The following is a 24585-nucleotide window of genomic DNA, read 5'->3' as shown; positions in this document are numbered from 1 at the left end:
TTTTAGCAGAACCAGGGATTGAACTCAGACCTTTGCACTTGCTAGGGAAGTGCTTATTCCACTGAGCCATCTCCCCGACCCCAACTTTTCTCCTTTTCTGTCTATATTTATATTCTCTACTTTCTGTGCTATGAAGCAGTAACTTATGCCTGCAGACTTTTTACTTTTGCAGCTTGCAGCAGGTAATCAGAAGAAGCACAGGCTAAGGGAGGGGACTCAGAATGCCCTCCTTGCCACAGCAGGAGAGCAGCTTCCGAGGAGGCTGGGGGCAGGGGGAGGTGAGCAGTAAGGCTCCCTAGAAAGGGCAGGACAGATAAGGGCCCGAGAGCTGGACTAGTGAGCTCCACTGGCTGTTGTTACCCTGCCATCAGCTCAACAGCGAAAGGAGGGGGTAGCGGGAACTCAGAAGATGAAGTGAGAGCAGCGGCTGCAGCCCCTGTGGCGGAGGCTCTCCTGGGTGCCCCAATGCTCAGGATGAGGTCACAGAAATCCCAAAACACTTCCCACTTTTACCTTGGGACTTACCAAAGTTAATCAGGCAGCTCAGGACAGTCGGTTTGCTCTGTGCGGTTCCAGCTATAGCAAAGGTCCCAACAGTGTCCCCTCTCGATCTACACACACAGTAGATGCCCAAGTCTAGTGTAACTTAACACAGCAGCAATACGCGCGGTGCAGTAGAGCAACCGAGCTAGGTCTGCACCCTGCTGCACTTTGAGGTAGACTGTCAGAAGAGGCAAGAAAGGAAAGAAGAACAAACTAATACCATCGCGGCAGCCCGAGCTATGGACTCGGTGGCTACCCGCTGGTGCGAGAGCAGCTGGGGACGAGGGCGCTTCGCACAGAGAACAAACAAACAAAAGGATAACAACATCCCAGGAAAATTTGGTTTCCTTTTCTGTCCTTTTTCTGACATCTTTTTTTATTAATTTAAACTCTCAGCTGGATTTCAAACGAAAACAAATGCCAGCATTTCGTAGATTTCCTGGTAAGGCAACACAGGGTTCCCCCTGCAATAAATTCAAAAACCAAACCTCACAGGGCCTCCAGCCTGAGAGGCAATGAATCCAGGAATATTTATCTGCGAGAAAACAGACTCTCTCCGTGGAGAAACAATGTGTCAGTAGTATCTCAGGAATACTCCTCCGAGAGAGATTGACACAACTTCCGCATCAGGAAGTTGGGGCCCACCAGCACCAGCCTGGAGAGAACGAAAGCTCAGCAAATCTTACCTAGGTGAGAGTAAGTTCTGTGATTTCTTTTCACACCACGGCATTTCATTCCTTCAGCCACTTTGGGGCAGTTAGCTAAATCAGTTTGTGTTGCCAAAAGCCACCCAGAAGTGGCGTACAAGCATGGGCTAGGTGGGCCTTTTGCAAGAGCGTCTTCCCTAAGGCTTGTTATCTGAAATCCTGAAAATGGTCAAGAAGCTATTTCGGGGGCGACACAAATGCAGAAGCAGAAGCAGACCTACTCTGATGAACATGACAAATGTTATACTGGAGACAAACAGACACAAAACAATTACAAGAGACGCAAGTTTGTTTCGAAGACTGATATCAAGTCCCATCCAACATCTTGGTCTAGGAACTGGTCCCGGAGAGTCTAATGTTGCATCCAAACTCCGCGGACCCCCGAAAGGTGCCCCAAGAAACAGAAGCAGTCTTACTGGTAAGGATCCGTGGACGGCTCATTCTGAATTAGGGTCCAGAGTTTTGGTTTCACTTCGAAACAAAGAGTTCCTCGAGGGTGAGGAACATCCCCCTGAGGAATAGTCATCTCAAAGAGAGACTTGGATCCTATAAATCCCCTTATGGCGATCCTTGACGAGCCCCTAAATGTTGTGGGTTTGTAATCAATATAGAAATCCAAGTAGTCAATTAAAATTTGAAGGCCTTTAATAGCTGAGCCAAGTGACCGTCAGCATAGACCCGTTTCAGAGTCCAAGTGAGCAGCCCAACCAGAGAATATGAGTGTATAAAGAGGAGAAAAAAGAAAACACACACACACACACACACACAAAGAAAATATGTAGCACATCCTGCTTGTCGAACAGTTAGAATAAAATGTATAGCACACATCCTGCTTGTCAGACAGTTAGATTTTTTTTTCTTGCTATACATCTGGCTACTTTTCTTCCTGTTATTGTTTAGGGTCAGCACTTTCTCAGGGTATATTTTCTTCATCTGTTACTTGTTTTTACGACTCTGTGGTCGGCTAAAGTTTATCACGGCAGTACTTACACTAAGAGTCTGGGTTTAGGCCATCACGCTCTGGAGCAGATAACTGCAAGCATTAGAAGCCGGGGACCACAGGGCCCGATGTCCGCCGTCTTTTCTTTCTTTCTTTCTTCTGCTGCCGGTTGATATGCACAGGCATCTTGGCTGTGATTCCACGGGACTCTGTGATTGGCAGGTCACCCGCGATTGTCCGGCCCCTGATCTGTGACCTCCTCTCCTGCCTCATTTCCCCCTGAGAGGCATAAATGCCTATAATTCTTCATGGGTTATGATGCCACGCTCAGGGCTCCATTGCCGCTCTGCTTCCGCCAGCTCAACTCCTTAGTGACAGCAGGTCCAGCCCCAGGACACTGACCAAGGGCTCCCTTCTTGCCACTGTGGCCCTTTGTTCAGGAGCCCTAACCATCACATCTGAAAATCGAGGAATGGCTGACCAATACCGCAGACTGCGTTATGTGGCCGCTGTTTGGGTGCTTCCTCTGTGGTGAGCCTGTTTGGTTTGCACTTATGTGCAGCAAACACATCTTTCCCTTTGGGGCTCATCTTGGAGAGGCGCCTTCACGTACTGCTTTTCCAGACTCCTAGCCCCCAGTTCCCCAGGCTTGCTCCTTAAAGTCTCTGTATGGTCATAGCATTAGCTCTAACTGGGAGCCACTGTGACTTCCGTATCTCAGACCATCTTTCCGTGATGGTCTAGATATGACATCTTGAAATCCTGCCCAAGAAGGCCACCTCTGAGTGGAGCGCTGAGCCTGTAATAGTTCACTCTTGGCCAGGACTAGCTTGTGTAAGCCAGCCTGCAGAGGTCTCCTCTTTGGTCATCTGGTCAGCAAGAACTCTGCCTGAAGCCACGGGTGTGCATCTTCAGGACAGGACAGTGAGACAGTGGAAGCAGACACTTGGCTACTTGAAGACAGGCCGCTATTGCGTGACTTCATGGGGAGGGGAGGTTGCTAACACCAGTTCATGAGCAGTAGCTTGGACGATGCTCTCGAGGTTCCATCCTTGTGTTTGGGTATCAGGAACCAGTGGCAAAACCAAAGTGAGAAGTCCCTTTGAGGACGTAGGCTGGACCTCCTCGTTTGTACGTGTGCCTTCCCACAGCATCTGGGGCACATATTTGTGGCCTTATCGGCTTTAATGGACAAAGCAACATCCTGTGACTCAGTGATAGATAGTTCAGGGCCTCCAGCAGGACAGTGGGGCACAGAGCCAAGTTGTTGATGTTCTGTAGATCGGATGTGCACTTCAGGCCTTGGTGCACATCAGCATCATCCCAAGGCTTCTTGGGACACAGATCTCGGACCCTACCTTCAGAGATCCATAATAGTAGGTCTGAGTTGGATGGAGACAGGGCATTTCTAACAAGTTCATAGGGGATGCCTGTGCTGCTAGCACTTTCCTAGGCCGGTAGGCCAAGGTAGGCCACTGTGCATGCTGGGTGAACGCAGATTATTCTCAGGGAAAAGAGCACCAGACAGATTAGAGCTTCACCCAAGGTGCAAGGGCTGTACTATTTGCTACAGCAGAGAGGCCACATCTGGAAAGCTCCTGAACCCGCCGACTCAGGCTGCTTAGGAGAATTTGTGAAGAACTTCCTTGTTGCACTAGAATAGTAGGGTGGACACTATTACAAAGCAGAACCTGGCTTTAAAAAAATTAGAGTATGTTTGGGGTACACGTTCATATGCCTTGTGTAAATCGGTGTCTGTACATACACATTTCAATTCTGTTTTCACCTGCTTTCCCTTTTTCTTCCCCTCCCTGGATCTCTTTTTTGTACTTTTGTCTTTGAGATTTTTGGTTTTCTTGACACAAGATCTTGCGCTTGGCCTAGGTTGGCTACAAACTCTCAGCAATCCTCCTACGTCAGCCTCTCCAGGGCTGGGATTCTAGGCATGCGGCACCATGATCAGCCTTCTTTGTGTCTCTTGGTCCCCTTCCCATTTACAAAAGATCTATCTCCTTGTTTCTTATTAACTGTGTTTTATTTTGTTCTTTACTTTGTTTATAATTTAGGTTTCTCATATGAGGAACCATGTGATATTTGTGCTTGTGTGTCTGATTTATTTTACTTAATAGTGAAATTTCACTTTATTTTTATTTCATTTTATTTCACTTTATTTTCACATTATAGTTTCCAGGTTCACCCATTTTTGTTACAAATGACTCAAATGTGTCCTCTATGGTAGAGTATACTGTGTAGAAATGCCACATTTTCTTTATTCGTTCATCTCTTGATGGGCCTATAGGTTGTTTCCAAGATTCAGCTGTTGTGAGTTGTGCTGCTATAAACGTGGCTCTCCGTGGGTCAGCGTAATATGATGTCTTTAACTCTTCTGAGAAGATACCTGTTACGGTTTGTGTTTATTTGTCCCCCAAAAGCCTCCTGCTGTCCTGGGTTGGAGGCTTCTGGAGTTTGTGACTGACTCTTGATCCACTGCTGGGATTATGGCTGTGAGTGCCCCGGGGCAGACTCTGCACTGCAGGTAAGGAGGGGCGAGAGGCTCGCCAGCTGCCTGAGCCGCGGCCACCCCCTTTGCCCTCTGCTCTTTGCTGCTGCGGCGAGAGGTCCCTCTGCCCTGTGCCACTCTGCTTTGGCGCCCAGCTGAGTAGGAACTGAAACCTCCACCGACTGTGAGCTAAGCAAACTTTGCCTTCCTTATTTCTGGGTGTTGGGTATTTTGTGTCAGCAACAAGAGAAAAGTAACCGAGACAGCACCCAGAAGCAGCGCAGCCGGGCCCAATGGGACTTCTAATCCCAGTCTGGCCCAATGCGACTCCTAATCCCAGTCTGGCCCAATGGGACTTCTAATTCCAGTCTTTCCAGGAGTCTCCACACTTCTTTCCATAGTGGTTGTACTAGCTCACATTTCCACTAAAAATGTAGAAGGATTCCTTTTCCCCTGCTGCCTCACCAGCATTTGTTGTAATTTGATTTCTTGCTGATGGCCATTCTTTTGAGAGTAAGATAGAATCTCAGTGTTATTTTTAATTTGCATTTCTCTGATTTCCAGAGATGTTGCATTTTTTTCATATATCTCTTAGCCATTTGTACTTCTGCTGAGAAGTGTCTGTTCGTTTTGACTGCCCATTTATTGGCTGGGTCTTTTATTATGGGGAGGGTTCTAGCTTTTTGGAGTTGTTTATATATTCTAGTTATTAGTCCTCTCTCTGAGTAGTTAGCAACATTTTTTCCCCATTCTATAAGCTGTCTTTTCACTCTGTTGGCTGTTTCCTTGCTGGGCAGGATGTTTGTTTTTTTTTAAACATTTATTTATTGTGTGTGTGTGTGTGTGTGGCCAGCTCAGCCCACCAGGGGGCGGGGCTGGCTGGCATGTGGTGCTGGGGGATTGAACCGCGGTCCCTGTGCTTTGCCAAGCTTGTTCCAAGTAGGTGCTTTAGACCACTGAGCCATCTCACCAGTCCCGGGCAGGATGTTTTTAATTTGGTATAATCCCATTTTAAAATTTGTGATGTTATACGTTGTGCAGTAGTGGTTCAGTTCAGAAAGTCTTTGCCGACACTTTGAACTTCGGGTTCACGTACACGACATATGTACCTTCCAGAAGACTGTCTTTTAACATTTGGATCCAGTTTTATTTTAGTTTTGTGTATGGGGAGAGATACAGGACTAGATTCAGTGGTCTGCACATATGAGGTCGGTTTTCCCAGTGCCTGCGTTTGTTGGGGAGGGTGTCTTTGCTCCGGCATGTTTTTATCCTCTTTGTCAAAGATCAGGCAGCTGAATGTCTGGAGCTGTTTCTGGGCCCTCTTTTCTGTCCCACCAAGCCACGTGTGTACTTCTGTGCCACTGCCATGCTGTTTTTGTCACTGTGGCTTTGTAATATAAGTTCAAATCTGGGACTGTGATACCTCCTCTGTTGTTCTTGTTGCCCAAGATTGCTTTTGTTATTCTAGGACTCCTCTGGTTGCATATGAATTTTGGGATTGCTTTCTCTAGCTCTGTGGGAATTCTGTTGGTATTTTGGTTGAAATAGCATTAAATCTATCTATCCATTTTGGAAGTACAGATATTTTGACAATACTAGTCCTGTCCAGGAACAAAAGATGTCTATTTTCTGGAGAGGGTTTTTTTTTTTGTTTTGTTTTGTTTTTTGCGGTACTGGGGATTAAACTCAGGACCTTGCACTTGCCAGGCAAGCACTTATTCTACTGAGCTATCTCCCCGGCCCAAGATGTCTATTTTCTGATGTCCTCTTTAATCTCCTTGTTTGCGTACTACAGATTTATTATAGATGTTTTTCATTTCATTTTTTAGGTATATTGGTAAGTATTTAATTTTTATTGAAGCTATTGTGAATGGTATTGTTTTCCTAATTTCTTTCTCAAAGGTTTCATTATTGATGTACAGGAATGATACTGATTTTCGTGTGTTGATTTTATATTTTGCTATCTTGCTAAATTTATGTAAGTTCTAGGAATCTTTTGTTGGAGTATTTTGAGTCTTTTATATAAAGGATTATGTCACCTGTAACTAACGATAGTTTGACTTCCTCCTGTCCTATATATATCTATCCCTTACCTTCCGTTGGTTGACTGCTCTGGCCTCGGTTTACCACCTTGCTTCTAAGTACGTGTGCTGCCAGCTTTTGGCCTAAGCACTAAGAGGGCGCTCGCTGCTCGGGCCCCCACTTGGCCCAGAAACCCAGGTCTGGAATCAGCAGTACTGCGGAGCTCCCTTAGCAGCCATTCTTGTGGAACTTCCGTACCAGTCAGGGTTCTCGGCTGCAAGCAGAGCTGGACACTGGGCAGTGGTATAATTCATGGGGAGGCTGGAGGACAGCCCCAGAATCTGTGGCGGGGCTGAGGGACCAGTGGGTCACCAGGGCCAACGCCCCTGGAGACTCCTGGGCCTCCTGCCCTTGCAGATGGATTGGTGTGGAGTGGTGAAGTGGCGCCATGGTGGCCTCGGTAGATGGGACTGTGTCTGTTCCTTTGCCTGGGCTCTCGCTGGAATGTGTAGAACTAGGACTTTGGGGCCAGTGGTAAAAAGGTCCACAGCAGAGCCCCCGTGTGGTGGTCACCCACGAAGGAGCAGATGTCATTGTTACATCTACGCCTGTTTTGAAATGTGTCCCTCACCCTGCTATTCGAGCCTGTGCTACCTCATTGTGAACTCCCGGGTGGTGGCCTGATGCCATTGTCCTTCAGGATCATCCGGTTCATGGCGTTTGTCTTCCTGGTGGACCCTGAGACTCAGGGCCAGAAGTGAATCTGCCAGAGGCAGTGCAGTCTGGTAAAGGCTAGTCTGTGGCATCATTTTCAGCAGAGTTTATAGAAAGCAGTCTGCGTTTTGCCGCTCGTTAGCCCCTTGCCTTACTGTCTGGCTCTGCCTGTGCTCTGGACCAGAGCTGGGAACTGCCTTCTCAGTTTCCCTTTCCTTCTGTATCTTTGCCAGAACTAATATTAAGAATTCTTTCTAGGGATTGCTGCCAGCACCGAGCCAGTCCTTCAAGGAGCCTCTTGTTTCTCTGAGGATTAAGACTGTTATAGTTGGGACTGTTTTACTCATTATTGAATGGTCCGATCTCAAAAGCATTACCCATATTTTTCACTGTGATGAGTTGTTATTAGGTAAGATTCTTTCAGAGTGCAGCACAAAAATAGGAAATACAGAAGATGGAGCTTTTGCAGAAGGGAAGGCGACAAGAGGCGGAGGGCGGGCGGACTGGAGCTGGACAGTGTGGCGTGAAGGGTCAAGAGCACATAGCCTGGGGTCACGCAGCCCCAGGCCCATTTCCTGCTTCTGCCCCTGTCTCGGTCACTTTCTTATCACTGAAATCCACTACCTGATGTGCACAATTTAAAGGAGAAGTTTACCTTGGCGCACAGTTGATGGAAGTTCAGTCCTTAGGTGGCTGGCACCAAGGCAGGGCCATACAGCAGGGCAGGAACAGTCCACGGCAGGGTAGCAAGAAGCAGAGAGATGGAGGGAGGAAGGGGGAAGGACCTCCATCCGCCGGGTCACGCCCCATGATGCCTCATCTACCTGTCTCTGCCTCCCAAGGTCATGTTCAGCTATAAACTCATAAATGGACTGATCCAATGATGGGTCTCTCACACGGTGGTCCAGTCACCTCCCCAAAGCCCTGCCTATGCGTGCATGAGGCCTTGGGGGACATCTAGGTAAGAGTTGTAACAGTGCCTTACTACTTTTGATGTTGTTTGAGACAGGGTCTCACTATGTAGCTCAGGCTGGCCTTGAACTCACTGTGTAGTCCAGGCTGGCCTCAAACTCATGGCAGTCCTCCTGCCTCAGCCTCCCAAGTGCTGAGATTCCAGGTATGCACCACCAAACCCGGCCAACCTTACTGCTTTTGAGACCATAAGGAGTTGTTTGACCCATCAGAACTGTTATGGTTTTTGTCTAGGTGGCCCCCAAAAGCCTTATGTAGTCATGAAGTAGACTTCTAGAGTTTGTGACTAACTCATGATCCATTGGGATTATGGGTGTAAATGCTGGTGGATTATGAGTGTGAGTGCTGCACCCAGCCTGGGACGTATAGCCTGAATCAACATAAGGGAGACAGACTTGCTCTCCGTAGCCATTGTTGCCGCTGCTCCTCCCTTTTGTGTTTTCTGCCGCCAGGAGCTGCTGCCCTCTGCTATTTTGCCTCTGCCTTGGAGCCAGCTGACTGTGGACGGAAATCTCTGCTAACTCTGAGCTAAACAAAACTTTCCTTCCTTAATTTTGGGTGTCAGGTATTTTGTCCCAGGAACGAGAGAAAAGTAACAGAGACAAGAGCCTCGTAGGCAAGATGGAGGCCAGACAGGCTGTCTCATAGGGCTGTCGTCCAGGTATGCGGGCTGTGAAGGAGCACAGTGCCTCGCTTGGGTGCTGAGTAAAGCAGAGCTCTGATTTGTCGTGAACAGCTGGGGCACTGCTAAAAGCAGCAGGGGGTAGAGAATCAGGCATCTCAGTGGATTTTGGAATTTTGCTAACAGTCTCCTATAAGAAGCCTGACACGTGTGCCAGCCCTGCCCCAGGGTGCACTGAGCCAGCCACCAGGACTGGGCATGGAGTTGCACACCTATAATCCTAATGCTGGGAAGGCTGAAAGGATCACTATGAATCGGAGCTAGGTAGCACCTGTACCAAAAAAAAAAAGCCCAAGCCAGCCTGGGCAGCACGGTGAGTCCTGGTCTGGCAATCCACAGGGCTGCGGTCCCGCGCAGGATGGAGTGCTTGCTTGCCTGCATGCATGGGTCCCTGCTGTGGAGCCCAGCAACACAAATACAGCAGCACTACTAGTTTCTGATAAAAATTGGCTTCTGTTTTCTCACTTGCGATCTAAGGGTCTGGATTAGGCCCTGGAATTTCAGTCCGGGAGGAGGGGTGCAGGAAGGGGCTTCTCAGCAGGTCTTCCACCTGCAGAGCAGCCAGGGGTTTGTTTATTTGGTGTGGGGGCGCCTAAGTAGCCTCTCATTCAAAGAAGATGTTTCTAGAAAAATGTGCGTCCACACCCACCCTCTGAGAAGAATGACCTAAAACTCCCTCAGGTTCTCCTCATCTAAATTTCTTTCAGTCCCCTAGTCTGCAGCAGGACGTGCTTGCCCAGCCCACTTCCCTGGCTGTTGACTTACTGATTGATTTGTCCCTTTGAGGGCTGAGCTGCTGTCCTGTGAGGAGCGGTCCGCCACGCAGCTCGCCTTCTCCCTTGTGTCCCCTACCTCCCCGGTGGGTCTCCTCCTGCCCAAGGAAGCCCTCTTCCTACTTCCTGTTACTGTCTTCTGTTCCGCTCCTTATTTATACTCTGGGCTTTTCATAAAAGAAACCGTGATACTTAAGCTCGTGTGTCTGATTTATTCCCTTAACATCCTGGCCTCAGGCTGCCTCCTTTGTCTGTGAGCGACTCAACATGGTCTTGTTTATGGCAGCTCAGAACAATGGATTTTAGTTTTTATTTTTAAATCTTTTTATCTGAAAAAAATTTAAAGCAGCTTGTTAGCGCATGCGCGTGATGGACACTCGTGGGCGCAGTGACACACGGATTGCGCCTGACTTCTGCCCTTCCGCTTCCCTCCTGCCCTCCCATCCCCCCACTGCCCTTCCCTGGAGCTGTCTGCCCGCTGCGCCTGGGGCGGGGGGCGCTTCATAGGCAGAAGCAGTGCATTCCACTCAAATGACGATTTTCATCTTCCCTTACTATGCCTTCTGCCTATGTAATGTTAGTTCTTTCAGTGCTCAGCACTTGCTGATGGCTTTCGAGTCCATCTCCTCGCTCAGAGGCTCTGTGTGCTTCCATTCATTTAACTGCATTCTGGTGGCTGTCTACATCCAAATGTCCCAAGGTGCTCTAGGCTGTGCGTCCACGGATGAGTGGTAAACAAAGGATGGTCTGCCCAGGCAGCAGAATATTGCGCAGCACTGAAAAGGAATGAAATACTAATACGTGGAACAATATGGATGAATCTCAGAATAATGATTCTGTGGGGGGGGGAAGGCCAGACAGAAAGACAGCATATTGTATGCTTCCACTTTTATGAAATTATAGGAGATATGGCTTGATAATGACAGAAAGCAGATCAATGATTGCTAAGGAAGGGGCAGGGAAAAGGAAGGGGAGGGCTACAAGGAGGTAAGGCGAGGTATTTGTGGGATTGGATATCTGTATTGGATTATTTGGTTTATTATCTATCAGATACACCTGAGTAGAGTCCCCTGGTGGCTGCACCATGACCCGCAGGAACACTGAGTCTGATGTGAGGTGACATTTGCCCCCGTCACACGGTGGTGAGGTGGCGCTGTGATGTCGCTGTCCCTACAATATATGCCCTGCTTTGAGCGCTTACAGCTGACCTCCTTCTCAACAGCCTCGTCCTCCTGCCCGCCCCCATGTCCGGCCGCCCATGCACCTGTGCTCTGTGGGTCTCTGTCAGCCGCCAGTGTGGAGCTGTCCATCTGCGAGGGCACCCGCCCCCACCCAGCGCTGTGGGATCGGCCCCTGCGCCGCGTGTCCTTTCTTCCGCGGTGCTCAGGTCACCCTCCCTGGGTTCAGGACTCTGCGCATACGCCAGCTACTCGCTAAAGACCCACCTCTAACACTAGAGTACGTTGTCCCCGCAAAGCCCAAAGCGTCACCGTCTCACCCTCACAGAACTCCAGATCAACAGCAGCTTTTCTTCTCTCAGCTGCAGGTCAGCATCTGCAGTAGCAAATGACAGACTCAACAGGAGGCGTCTCCTCTCTCTTACCCCTGACACTGTGCAGGATTAGTCATTCCTTCCGCAGAACCGTTCATGTATTCAGAGAACCACGCGGAGGGCCCTGTCCCTGCCCCAGACGGGATGGAAGTCCTGCAGGATGTGCCCTGGGTTAGGGTAGAAGTTAGGGGTGACGCTCTCTATGTGGGTGAGCATGTAAAAGCAGCAGGATGGAGCAGAGGACCTTGTGGAGGGGTGGGCGACAGTCGCTGGGGCTCACTTGGGTGGGGACAGCACCATGTAATCCTGGCAGAACTGGCCGGGAGTGCTGCTCACAGTCAGGCTCAGAAGTACCAGGAGGAGGAGGGCAGGAGGCCAAGCCAGCGCTGGTGGGGCGGACGAAGAAAGCGATGCAGGACGAAGTTGGAGGCACCGTGGGGCTAGGAAATGCCCGACTCCTCAGAAGGCTGGTGAGGACGTCTGCAGGAATTCTGCAGGAATATTTTTCCTTTTTTTTCTTTTCTTTTCTGTACCGGGGATTGAGCTTAGGACCTTGCGCTTGCCAGACAAGCACTTATTCTACTGAACTATCTCCCTGGCCTGGGATCTCGGAACAAAAGTGACTCGGATTCCACAGACTTGTGCTGGTGGGTGAGGGGGGTCATGTGGGTGCTCCCGCATGTGATCCTGGGGCTTCCAGTGGCCCAGGTGTGAGGCTGCAGCCTAGTGGTGACAGCGAGGACGGTCCTTTGTGATAGTCACTGTGAGCAGAAGAGAAGCAAGCGAGGAAGCTGCAGGCTCCTGGGCGGGGCGACGGGATGGTGGCTTCACCTCCTGAGATTGGGGCTGAGGGGTGGCGTGGGCTGTGCCTAGCCATGTTGGGTTGGAGACATTGCCGGCCGCCAGGACCAGGGGTGGTGACCTGCAGGGAATGAAGACTTGGAGCTTGCAGGCAGCTCCACAGTGCCGGCACCACCCTGGAGTACACCACACTTGTGAGAAATGCACGACAGTACAATAGAATGAAGAAAGTTCTCCGAGTTTGATCAGAGGGAGGAGACTTGAAGATTCTTCTGGAGTGAAAGTACATACTTCCAACAGCAAATGGGGGGCCAGCGAGATAGCTCAGCGGTGTGCCTGCCTGGCAAGTGTAAGGTCTGGAGTTCAATCCTCAGTACAAAAAAAAAGAAAAAAGAAAAAAAGAATGAACTTCATTCATCTGTGATGAAAATGTCTGACCTCTGCTTGTTTCTCTCAATAGCATTTTCTTCCCCTGGCGAATCTGGACTGTTCCCCAAATGTGGTGACTTTCCTTTGCCAAGCATTTATACCAAGCTGCACAGAGCAAGTTCGTGTGGTCCCACCCTGCCGTAAGTTCTGCGAGAGAGTGTTTTCCGATTGCAAAAGCATCATTGACACCTTCGGGATCAGATGGCCCGAGGAACTTGAGTGTGACAGGTGAGTGATGCTGTCCCTGAGCTGTGCATGGTGTGCTGGTGACGGGCTCCCACTCTGTAGTCCCCCAGGCAGAGTGAGTGCTGCAGTTGGAAGGATCCCCTGGAGAGAGGGGACCAAGGACAGCCTGCAGTGGGGATGAGCTGAAAATGTGGGGCAGACAGCCGGAGTGTCCAGGCAGTTGGCCTGTGACTGGCCCAGGGGGAGGCAGCTGGAAGGAGCAGGCAGAAGGAAAAAACCAACTCCCGGAAGAACCAGGACCAGGAACGGTGGCAAGGTGGAGACTGGAGGGGGAGGGCGGGGCGGTGCTCCAAGGGAAGCCAGGTCCCTGGGGTGGAGCCTGCGTGTGGAGAGAAGAGGGAGCCTGGGAAAGGTGCTGGTACTGCCTGAAGTCATGCATCTGAGTGTGCCCAGAGGTTTGTGTGCCCTGCAAGACCTTGTCCAGCCAGGTGCTTGGGGCAGACTCAGAGCAAGCAGATGCTTGGGTTTGTCTGGGGTTGTGACAGACCTCCTGGTACAGAGCACAAACAGTGGGACCCAGGGGAGGCCGTAGTGATGGCCCAGGGACATCCGAGTGCAAGGGCTGCAGGCTGGAGCAGGGCAGGTGGAGCTGGTGAGGCCTTCAGGCAGGGTGGATGGATGACTTGTGCCTGCCAGCTGCAGGAACCGAGGTGCAGAAGTGGGGCAGAGCTAGGGACATGGGTGCACCCGTGGACCGGGGCAGGATTCCTCGTGTCACTGGGACTGCAGGTGGCCAAGGAGACTGGGAAGGTCATCTGACACAGGACATTAAGGAGAGAGGAAGCCAGAATGGCCGTGCGCTGTGCATGTGGACGGCAAATCGCCAAAGACGGCGAGGGCACAGCGGGGAGGTGAGAAGACTGGGCGCTGGCTGAACAGACTTCGCTGCCCTTACCCCCCGCTGCGTGGTCCTGAGCCTTAAGGATGCGGTGGGTGGGTGGGCAGGCGGGCAGGGGCCCTTCTGGGATCTCACCTGGCAGCGGGGAGGGGGAAGCCGACAAGGCCCTTTCTGTTCCAGGAAGGTGTGGCCTGCGGCCTGGCTGCCTGCTACGGGGTCGCCCACTCCACCGCAGAGTGGGCGAGGTACCTGCTCTTTGTTGTTTGACATTGTTGAAGAGATGACAGTTGTTAAAATAACTAAACCACATTGAGTTTATTTCATGTCAGAGAATGCTTGATACGTGAAATTGATAAGTAGAATCTCCATTTAAAAAATTGCGTTCCCCTTATGTTAAACCGCACCCAGGAGTAGGAAGCAGGGCCATTTCATGCTTTCATAAAATGAGCATCGGGTCACAGGCACGCAGGCCAGTTCTGGCATAGCTGTACAGGAGATCTTATTTTTCTTCAGTTCTGTAAGTTAACCTTCAGTCTCTTACTTTGAAAACGTGAAGAAAAATAAAGGGAATTTCTGATTAAACCCAAGTTTAGGAAAGTGACATATTACTTTTTAATAAAGTAGATAAATACACAAATATTGCTTTCAGGGGCATTTATTTTATTATTCTCCGTTATTATCTAAGTATAGTTAAAGTGGTTTCTCATTCAAACTCAGGCTATTCTTTTTTTTTACCATTTATTTATCTATTTAGTGTGTGTGTGTGTGTGTGTGTGTGTGTGTGTGTGTGTGTGTCCAGCTCAGCCCACTGGGGGGCAGAGCTGGCTGGCATGTGGTGCTGGGGGATCGAACCGCGGTCCCTGTGCTTTGCCAAGCTTGTTCCAAGTAGGTGCTTTAGACCACTGAGCCATCTCACCAGCCCCACAAACTCAGGCTATTCTTTAAGCTATACGGAATCTTCCAAATAACAGCAGTGCAAACAGGCTTGGCCGCTGGTCAGGTTCTGCACTTATGGGAAAAGTCTCCACGCCCACACGTGAGGGGTGTGAAACCTCCCAGCAGAATGGGGACAGAGGCGACAGGTCTGGGCCTACTGCTTGGGGCCCTCTTGGCCTTGCTTGGGAGCTCGCACCTGACCTTGTGCATCCGAGGGAGGATCTCATTTCTGCCCTTTCATGTGTCCCAGCTTCACCATGTGGTGTGCTTGGTTTGCTGGGGGGCCGGGGGTGTGGCTGAGTGCTGGTGGTCACCTGGTGCGCACACAGCCCTTCATTCAATGCCCAGCACTGAAAGAGAAGGAAGGAAAGTGAATTTCTCCAAATGTAAGCTTCCTGTGCTCTAAGTAGCCAAGCCAGTTCTTTTTGTCTATTTAGGTAAATTCTCTCTTAAATAGTCTTAAAAGCAGAAATTATTTGAAAAGTGTTTGGCTATTGCCTGCCTTGTGCTTAGCACAGGACTAGTGCGTTGAGGCCTCACGACTCAACACAAGTTTTTAAGTCAATTCAAACCTTCTACCACCCCAACCTGTGATGTATTTAGGTTTGTGTATCTTCCCGTTAGTTTTGGATGTCCAAGGTGATATTTTATAGTTGGGAAACATATCACAGCAAGTCACCATGAAAGTGGTGATGTCACAGAGTCCATCTTTGTCATTCCAGGTTGCAGTACTGTAACGAGACTGTTCCTGCAGCTCATGGTCCACATGGAGGACCTCTTGGTCCTGAGAAGAAAACAGAACAAGTCCAAAGAGACATCGGATTGTGGTGCCCGAGGCATCTCAGGACTTCTGGGGGACAAGGCTATCAGTTTCTGGGGATTGACAAGTGTGCACCTCCGTGCCCCAACATGTATTTCAAAAGTGATGAGTTAGAATTTGCAAAAAGTTTTATTGGAATAGTTTCGATATTTTGCCTTTGTGCGACTCTGTTCACATTTCTCACCTTTTTAATTGATGTGAGGAGATTCCGGTATCCAGAGAGGCCGATCATCTATTACTCCGTCTGCTACAGCATCGTGTCTCTCATGTACTTCATTGGATTTCTGCTCGGGAATAGCACAGCCTGCAACAGGGCCGAGGAGAAGCCGGGGCTTGGGGACACCGTTGTCCTGGGCTCCCAGAACAAGGCCTGCTCCGTTTTGTTCATGTTTCTGTATTTTTTCACCATGGCTGGCACCGTGTGGTGGGTGATTCTGACCATCACTTGGTTCCTCGCTGCGGGCCGGAAGTGGAGTTGCGAGGCCATCGAGCAGAAAGCAGTGTGGTTCCACGCGGTGGCCTGGGGAACCCCAGGCTTCCTGACTGTGATGCTCCTGGCCATGAACAAAGTGGAAGGAGACAACATCAGTGGCGTGTGCTTCGTCGGCCTCTACGACCTGGCCGCCTCGCGCTACTTTGTGCTGCTGCCACTGTGCCTGTGTGTGTTTGTGGGGCTGTCCCTGCTCTTGGCTGGCATTGTGTCCTTAAACCATGTACGACAAGTCATCCAGCACGATGGCCGCAACCAGGAGAAGTTGAAAAAGTTCATGATCCGCATCGGGGTCTTTAGTGGACTATACCTGGTGCCATTGGTGACGCTGCTGGGGTGTTACGTCTATGAGCAGGTGAACAGGGTGACCTGGGAGATCACGTGGGTCTCGGACCACTGTCGCCAGTACCACATCCCGTGTCCTTACCAGGTACGAGCCAAATTGCATCACTGTCCATAGTGCAGAGAATGTGCCAGAAAGCGTGCTTGTGTGGTCATGGATGTAAAGCTAGATTTCAGGTGGTAAAATCCGACAGTGCAGGGAACAGTTCCTGTGCGTCAGCTGAAATGCAGGTCGGCGTCCAGAGAGAGCTCTCTGAAGGTGCAGCGTCTGCGCAATCGGAACGTGCCCCTTCATTCCTTAAAACATTCAGCTGGGTGCAAAAGGCAGACTGACAATGAGTAGTCAGAACAGGCCCAGGCCTGTGGGAGGGGAAGAGAAGCTGGGGACACCCTTACCTGGGGATGTGGGTCACGTTACCTCACACCTTTCTGCGGAGGACAGACCTTCCTCGTTTAACCACCTTCCCATTTAGTGGCAGTTCAGGTCTACGTCTGAGGCGAGCCGTGCAAGTTGCAGCCTGCCGTTGCATTTGCAAGCCTCCTTTTGCTGTGCGGTTCTGCGCATCTTGTTTGTGCAGCCTCCCTGTGACTTTTTTGTACCGTGCACATTGTTTATCTAGGACTGTAATTTTTGCACATAGTACCCTATAGTACTGTAGTCCTGCGTTCTGTCATACATCACAGTACTGCATGTAAGAGTTCTGCAGATAAAAGCGAAGCCATCAGGTGGAGTTTCCTTTGATCATTTGTTTGTTCTGAATGTTACAGTATGAATATCATATACATATAGTAACCATTTAGCAACCTAGTTGCAGGAATGACCCTTGGTCATTAAACAGAGTGTCTATACATACTTATCCATTATGTCATTTAAGTGAAAAAAAAAAAAAGACAATTGAAGGAAAATATGTTTTATGTGTTTTTTGTTTTTGCAGTACCAGGGATTGAACTCAGGCCCTTGTGCTTGCCAGGCAAGTGCTTATTCTACTGAGCCATCTCCCTGGCCCTGTTTTATGTGTTTCTAATGGTTGTGATTAGTATAAGGGTAGTTAGTGCTTTTTAAGATTTTAAAAAGTGTTCTGAAAAGAATAAAGTTTATTAATATTTTAGTTGATATTTTCAATGGAAAATTTTGGGGCTGGGGAGATAGCTCAGTAGAATAATCGCTTCCCTGGCAAGCACAAGGGCCTGAGTTCAATCCCTGGTTCTGCCAAGAAAAAAAAGAAGGAGAAAAAGAAAATTTGAAAAAGAATCTTACACATCATTCTTCCATATTAATGGAAGATACTGAACACAAGGACTGTCCTCAAAGTATCAAATTAAAAATTATTTTACATAATATCAAGATAGTTAATTGTCATATAGCTTTCAAGTTGGCAGTCACCTAAATATCTTTAAAAAGGGGCAGTTGGCAATGAGAAGAAAGATTTGTGCGAATATTGTTCAGACAAGAGATCATGTCTGCATCTTATACTGTGGGCATTTTTTTTCTTATATTACATATTTTTATTGTCAAATCTGTAGCTCAGATTATCATATATAGGTATACAAGATTGGTCAAATCATTAAACATTAGCTCTTCCTGTCAATAAATCTTAATTTTTCATTGTCCTTTTTACTTTTCATTGTTTATTTTAGGGCATTTTCTTTTTTCTTTTTCTTTTCTTTTCTTTTTTTTTTTTGGCAGAACCTGGGATAAAACTCAGGCCCTTGCACTTGCCAGGAAAGCGCTTATTCTACTGAGCCATCTCCCTGGCTGCATCTTGTACTGTGAATAACTACTACAAAGGCAACAATATATAATGCATTAATTATTGTAACTGTCCTACTAACCTCTTTGGAAACTGTCTCATTGCTATTTCTTTCTCATTAAAATTAGTAATTTTTTTTTTTTAAAGGGATAGTTGGGGCTGGGGAGATACTCAGTGGCATAGTGCTTGTCTGGCAAGTGTGAGGTCCTGAATTCGATCCCCAGTACAATAAATAAATAAATAAATAAATAAATAAATAAATAGACAAAGGGGCCGGTGAGATAGCTCAGCAGACTAAAGCACCTGCTCAGGCAAGCTTAGGCAAGTGCAGGGATCCTGCTGTGCCAGCCCCGCCCCCAGGGCAGGCTGAGCAGCCACAGAGCCCAAGCGTAGTGACACACACCTGTGATTCAGAGCTGGGGCGGCTGAAAGCAGGAGGATCACCATGAGTCCCAGCTGCATAGTGAGACCCTGCAACCACCAGATACAATTAAAAATAAAAAAAGGGGGGAAAAAGGGGGTAGTTGAATACCCGTCCATATAGTGGAACAGGCTGAAGGAAGGGGATTATTTGTACTGACGTAGTCCCCAAGAAGTGTTAGCAAATCCAAAAAGCAAAAAGAATGTAGAAGCATACTATTTCCATACTCGCAATATTTTACTTTTTTTTTTTTTGCGGAACGGGGAATTGAACTCAGGCCCTTGTGCTTGCCAGTTAAGCGCTTATTCCATTGAGCCATCTCCCCAGCCCCTCACAATATTTTAAAATAGCATTTGAAAACTTACGCTTGGAATAAAAGTATGATTTTAACTTTTATGAAATTTCTGCATCTTTCACATTTTACTGGTACATATTTTATTTTGGCCACACAAGTTTGTATTGCGTAGCCATGCATATGTAGAATATAAGTTGTTCTAATAAGCTTATTTTTTTGTGGCCGGTTATGGTGAAGGATAATAGTTAATTATTTAGAGCAAATGTATAGCAATTATTATTATTGGTAGTAGTCTTTTTGAGATAGGGTCTATGTAGTTCAGGCTGGCCTTGAGCTCACTTTCGAGCCCTTCCTGGTCTTAAACTCACAATGATCCTCCTGCTTCAGCCTCCTAAATTCTGGGATTACAGGTATGTGCCACCATGCCCAGCTATGTAGCTACTGTAAGAGGCTGCTGTACCTACAGGAAAAAAGGCCAGGAAGTCATGGCAAGATTTAGATTTGGCAAAATATGTAAAAAAGTACTAAATACATTTTAATATTTTCCCTCTTTGGGATATCTATTTTGATATGCATCAAAAGGTTATTTGTGCAGAACATAGTTTAGAAGTTATTGCACTTAAATATTGTGCATTATATTATGCATTTCAAACCTTTTATAATAAATACAAGATTTATAAATTTTGTTCAAGTTTCATTTCACCATTTTAAATGTATCACTTTTTTTCTGTAGGTAAAAACCACAGCCCGCCCAGAACTTGCGTTATTCATGATAAAATACCTGATGACGCTGATTGTTGGGATCTCCGCTGTATTCTGGGTCGGAAGCAAAAAGACCTGCACCGAGTGGGCTGGGTTTTTTAAACGAAATCGCAAGAGAGAGTAAGAACCTAATGAGTTTTCTGACATTGTTTGAAAATGAACAGGTCAAAATACCAAAACCTTTACCTACGACAGTAAAAAATGTCCACCTTAACTTTAGAAAGAAAAGAGTTAAATTTAAAGCAAGACCATTAATTCTATTCATTGTCCTTTGTCTTCTGGTTGACATTCCTGTTTGATGTACTTAAATATGATACAAGCACAGTCAGTGCCTTACTGGACTCTGGTTTGACCTTTCTTTCTCCCTCTTTTTTGTCTATTTAAGTTTTTACCAGCTTCCAGTCTCTTCTGATGGAAGCAAAAAGTGTCAGCGAAAGCCCAGGTTTTGCTGGGTGTATGTCCGCTTATCCCACAGCGCTGGCAGTGCCAGGTGTCCGAGTCGCGCCTGTCGGGCGGGACAGTGCTGCACAGGGCGCTGACCGCCTCTCTCCCTCTCCCACAGCCCCATCAGCGAGAGCCGCCGCGTGCTGCAGGAGTCGTGCGAGTTCTTTCTGAAGCACAACTCGAAAGTGAAGCACAAGAAGAAGCACCACAAGCCAGGCTCGCATAAGCTGAAGGTCATCTCCAAGTCCATGGGGACCAGCACTGGGGCCACAGTGTACCACGGCACCTCTGCCGTGGCCATCGCGGACCACGACTACCTAGGACAGGAGACCGCCACGGAAATCCCAACCTCCCCGGAGGCGTCAGTGAGAGAGACAGCCACAGCTAGGGAGCAGGACCTTGGGGAGCCCGTGTCCCCCACAGCCAGCTCTAGACTCTGTGGGGACACGGGTGGCAGGAAAAGCCAGGCCAACAGTGTGCAGGACAGGGCCAGTGTCTCTGACAGTGCCCGGAGTGAAGGCAGGTAAGGACTGATTTTGTTACTGTAGATCATCCTGATTTTGAAAACTACATTTTTAATTTAATTTTAGTTACTTTATTGGTCCCTGCTTGCAGGACTGCGCCATGGGGTACGCACATCTTCATTCTCTCCTTCACCTCCCTCCCTCTCTTGGTGCCTTTCCTTTTGCGAAGGATCTGTCTCTTTTTTATTTTGCCCTTTAAATTATCTGTACTTTGGGTTTCTCCTAGAAGAGAATCCCAGCGATATTTAAGCTTGTGAGTCTGTTGTCCCCCTTGCCCTGAGGGTCTTACACCTCTGGAGGGCAAGCATTTGAGGACTGCCCGCCTGGTTCTAAGTCAGGAAGCCCGGGCTCAGCCTCCAACATTTTACTTCTTGAGCCTGGCTCTTCAAGGGCCCTGGCGTGGCTGTTTCTATGGTAACTGTTGACACACTTAGCTAAGTATTTCTGCTTCATCTGAAGTCCAGGCTCAGTCTTCATCAGCGCTGGAGTAGAGCTCTGTCTAAAGGTGTTTGGTTGCGAAGTGCTTTCTGTTTTCTGCACACCAAAGGACGCTGACCTCTTTAACAAACTTTCCACACGTGATCGAAGCATGGGGGATGACCCACCCCGACAGCTGAGTTGTCCAAACAGGGTCACAGCACTTCTTATTCTCTCAGGACAGCTTTGTTTGTTTCAGGGAGGGGCTTGTTTTGTTTTGTGGCTTTTTTTTTCTTTCAGTATTGGGATTGAACCAAGTATCTTCACAATGAGCTATTTTGACACAGGCTCTCACTAAGTCACTAAGTTACCAGGTTGGGTTCCAACTTGAGACTCTCCTGCCTCAGCTTCCCAGCATGCTGGATCTGTGCGCCACCACACCCAGTTCCAAGAGTCTTTGTGGACCCGGATGTGATCAGAGAGACGCTTTATCCCCCACTAGACATGCAGAGTCCTCCATCTCTGTTCCCAGCCACCCTTTTAAATCTTTCATTTATTCATTTACTTGGTATAGGGTCTCGCTATACAGCTCAGACTCATAGTGGTCCTCCTGTCTCAGCCTCTCCAGCAGGTGTGCTCTACCATGCACGCTTTTGGTGGCTGGCTGGGAGTAGGGCCCACACCTGGTACCAGGGATTGAACCCAGGTCCTTCTGCTTGCCAGGTGGGTGCTTAGACCACCGACCTATCTCCCCAGTCCTGTTCCTAGCCTCTTGCTTGGTGTCTTGTCTGTGGTGAGGAATCCATAAGCGGATTTGCTCAGCTGCAGGCAGAACCCTCTGGCCTTCCTAACTGTGAGTGGGGGGAGACACGAGAGCCCGCCAGTGTGTGTGGCAGCACTTGATGCCGTTTGCAAAGTCAGCAAACACTGTGTTTGAAGACAGTCACCTGTAGTATTCTTAAGTGTTAGAATTCTCCAGAGAGGGTTCAGGGTATCATCCTTGGGGAAGGTTGGGGTCCATGGGGCTGACACTTGGGACAAGCGAGCAGCAGCCACAGGACATCTGATGGTTTGTGTTCTTCTCCTCCTAGGCTGAGTCCGAAGAGTAACACTGCAGATGTGGGCCCAGGGCAGGGTGTGGTCACACAGGGCCCTGCGGTGCCCCTCAGCCAAGTGACATCCGTAGCTGGGCAAGGGCAGGGGCCGGTGTCACCTGGACCCCCCAGCATCCCTGAGGACGTTGTGGGCCCTGCACCCTAGAGAAGCCCTGGGGTCTTCTTCCTTGCTTTGACCATGGCATCAACAACTGGGGAAAAGAATGGATTTCAAGAATAATATACTTACAGCTGGGTATGGTGGTGCACTCCTGTAATCCTCAGGAAGCTGAAGCAGGAGGATCATGGCAAATTCAAGACCAGCCTGAGCTATAAAGTGAGCTCAAATCCAGTCTGAACTACATAGCAAGACCTTGTCTCAGAAAAGAAAAAAAATGTTATGACATATTTCATTTCCACAAAGGTTTCTGACAGCAGTATTCCTGAAAACAGAAATGTACAGGTTAACAACTTTTAAGTTGTGTGTGAGGAGAGTTACTGGAATCTTTATCTTCTTCTGAAGATTCTACTTGCATTAGAAGCATTTTAAGATGAATTTTGCTATTTCAGTTTTTTGATATCAAGGCAAGATTTTTCTTTGCTGAAGTATTTAAAACTTATCCATGTACTTTTTTATATGTATTTGAAAATAAGCTTATATGTATTTGGATATTTTGGAAATACTGCAAAATTGATTTGTATATTTTTATTATCATATTTTAGCACTACTTTGGTAGCATTTACACTGAATTTCTAAAAAGACTAGAATATAGTGTTCTTTTATAGTATAAAATGTAGTTGACATACCAAACGGTATTCAACCTTACAGAACCATTTCTACCTTACTGGGCGGAAATTTGATTACTTCTCGCTGTCTTAGGAATTCCGTGCCTATTTCTCATGCCACTGAAGTAAGGTGCTTGCCGAGAGGGCGCCGTGCTGTGCTGCTCCCAGCCCTCCTGCAGTTCTGAAATACAAGATCCTGAAGGATTAGCAGAGGAAACTGATTCTTTTACAAACTAAGCCAGGTGCAATTGGTTTCCTTTTCTTGTGTTTCCTGCATTACGGCAGTTTACAGTTGCTTAGACTTCTCCTTTGTCTTAAATTCTTTAAAAAAATGGTTAGGACACAAGAACACTATATGGTGTAGCATTATGCTCGGATGCTATGCAAAATTCATCTTTGCAACAAAGTAGCTGAGGGGACCGAAGTATCTCAGTAATATCAGCGCCAGTCCGGTGGGGAAAATATTGTCCTGAGCAACAAAATGTTCTGAACGCTTGCTTCCAGATATTGAGGGCTTCTCACGGTTTTGGTTGTTGAACAGTTTTCTGATACTTTTGATACATATAGCATACTGGTAAAGCACAGAAAGAAAATCGTCCTGTACTGTATGGAACATGTTGTAAATATTAACTTTTCCACATTTGTAAACAGGTGACTTTGTACACAAGAATCTTGTTTTGAGCGATCTTTTTATTAATAAAATTTTCTTTATATAAGCAAGTGTAAAGTATTCTGTGTTCAGCGGTACTATCCTGACCCAGGAAGTAGGAGCCGGTAAAACCTTGGATTGCAAATCACTTGTCCCCTGAGCGTTCCGCAAGATGACCGAGCACGCCTGGCAAGTTTCAACTCGACAGACAAGCAGCATCTTGCAGTCTGAGAGAATGTGATCCTGAATCTCAGCTGATGCAATAGTTCTCTCTCTGGCTTCAGCATGGTGTGTGTACCGTACCACTTTGCTGCAAAATCTTGGAGTGCGACTGGCAGATTCCTTATTAACGATGCAGAAAAAGGCTGGGGGATAACTCAGACCCACCTGGCAAGCACTTGAGTTCAATTACCAGATCTGCATGCTGTGCCGGCCCTGAGACCTCAGACGCTCTGTGTACCATGCTGGCCCGGGAACTGGGTGTGGTGGCGCACACTTGTAATCCCAACACTGGGGAAGTTGAGACGGGAGGATCTGTCTCAGAGACCAGCCTGGGGACTACAAAAGTGAACACAAGGCCAGCCTCGACTGTATAGCAAGACCCTGTCTCAAAAAGACAAAACACACACACACACACACACACACACACACACACACACGAAAACAATTCCACTGAGTCAGTATATAGCAGTGATTCTGTTAGTGACAGTAACATTGATCCACACAATAACCAGAGGGTTATTGTTTGCCCTCATGCCAGCCATGAAGATTTTCAAAGCTAAGTGCAGGTTAATTTGTTTATTTTCTTTACATTTTGAATTTTCTTTATTACTTAGTATTATGTTACATCACTGTATCATTTTTATATGAATAGCTTTGCACTGTAGGGTGAATCGCCTGGGGAATTTCCAGTATTTCTTCTGGGAGATTAATTCACTCTGAATTACAAATGCTTTGGATTACAAGCATGTTTGCAGAATGAAGTATGCTTGCAAACCAAGCTTTTACTGTAATTTTTTAGTTGAGGTTTATTTTATTTTATTTAGTTTTTTGTTTATTTTATTTTATTCAGAAACAACAATGAGACAGTTTCAAAACTGATTAATAGGACAGTTTAAATAATTAATACATTGTA

The 24585-nt window shown here is 47.7% G+C and overlaps 1 protein-coding gene across 3 annotated transcripts in view; it reads left to right on the top strand.

The window, feature by feature from the left end:
• Fzd6 (frizzled class receptor 6) overlaps positions 1 to 22320 on the top strand; it is a 33140-nt gene extending 10820 nt beyond the window's left edge. For all 3 annotated transcript variants that reach the window (XM_004642276.2, XM_023702349.1, XM_023702350.1), the window contains exons 3-7: positions 12667 to 12863; positions 15378 to 16395; positions 19508 to 19656; positions 20099 to 20503; positions 22013 to 22320. In XM_004642276.2, coding sequence (XP_004642333.1) covers positions 12667 to 12863; positions 15378 to 16395; positions 19508 to 19656; positions 20099 to 20503; positions 22013 to 22181 — 1938 coding nt within the window. In that variant the 3' untranslated portion in view covers positions 22182 to 22320. The remainder of the gene's footprint in view (positions 1 to 12666; positions 12864 to 15377; positions 16396 to 19507; positions 19657 to 20098; positions 20504 to 22012) is intronic.
• The last annotated feature ends 2265 nt before the right edge of the window (positions 22321 to 24585 follow it).

The sequence above is a fragment of the Octodon degus genome, unplaced genomic scaffold, assembly GCF_000260255.1.
Source record: "Octodon degus isolate 3935 unplaced genomic scaffold, OctDeg1.0 scaffold00148, whole genome shotgun sequence".
Taxonomy (NCBI): Eukaryota; Metazoa; Chordata; class Mammalia; order Rodentia; family Octodontidae; genus Octodon; species Octodon degus.
Note: the sequence above shows the minus strand (reverse complement) of the source record. Positions and strands in the feature narration are given on the sequence as shown.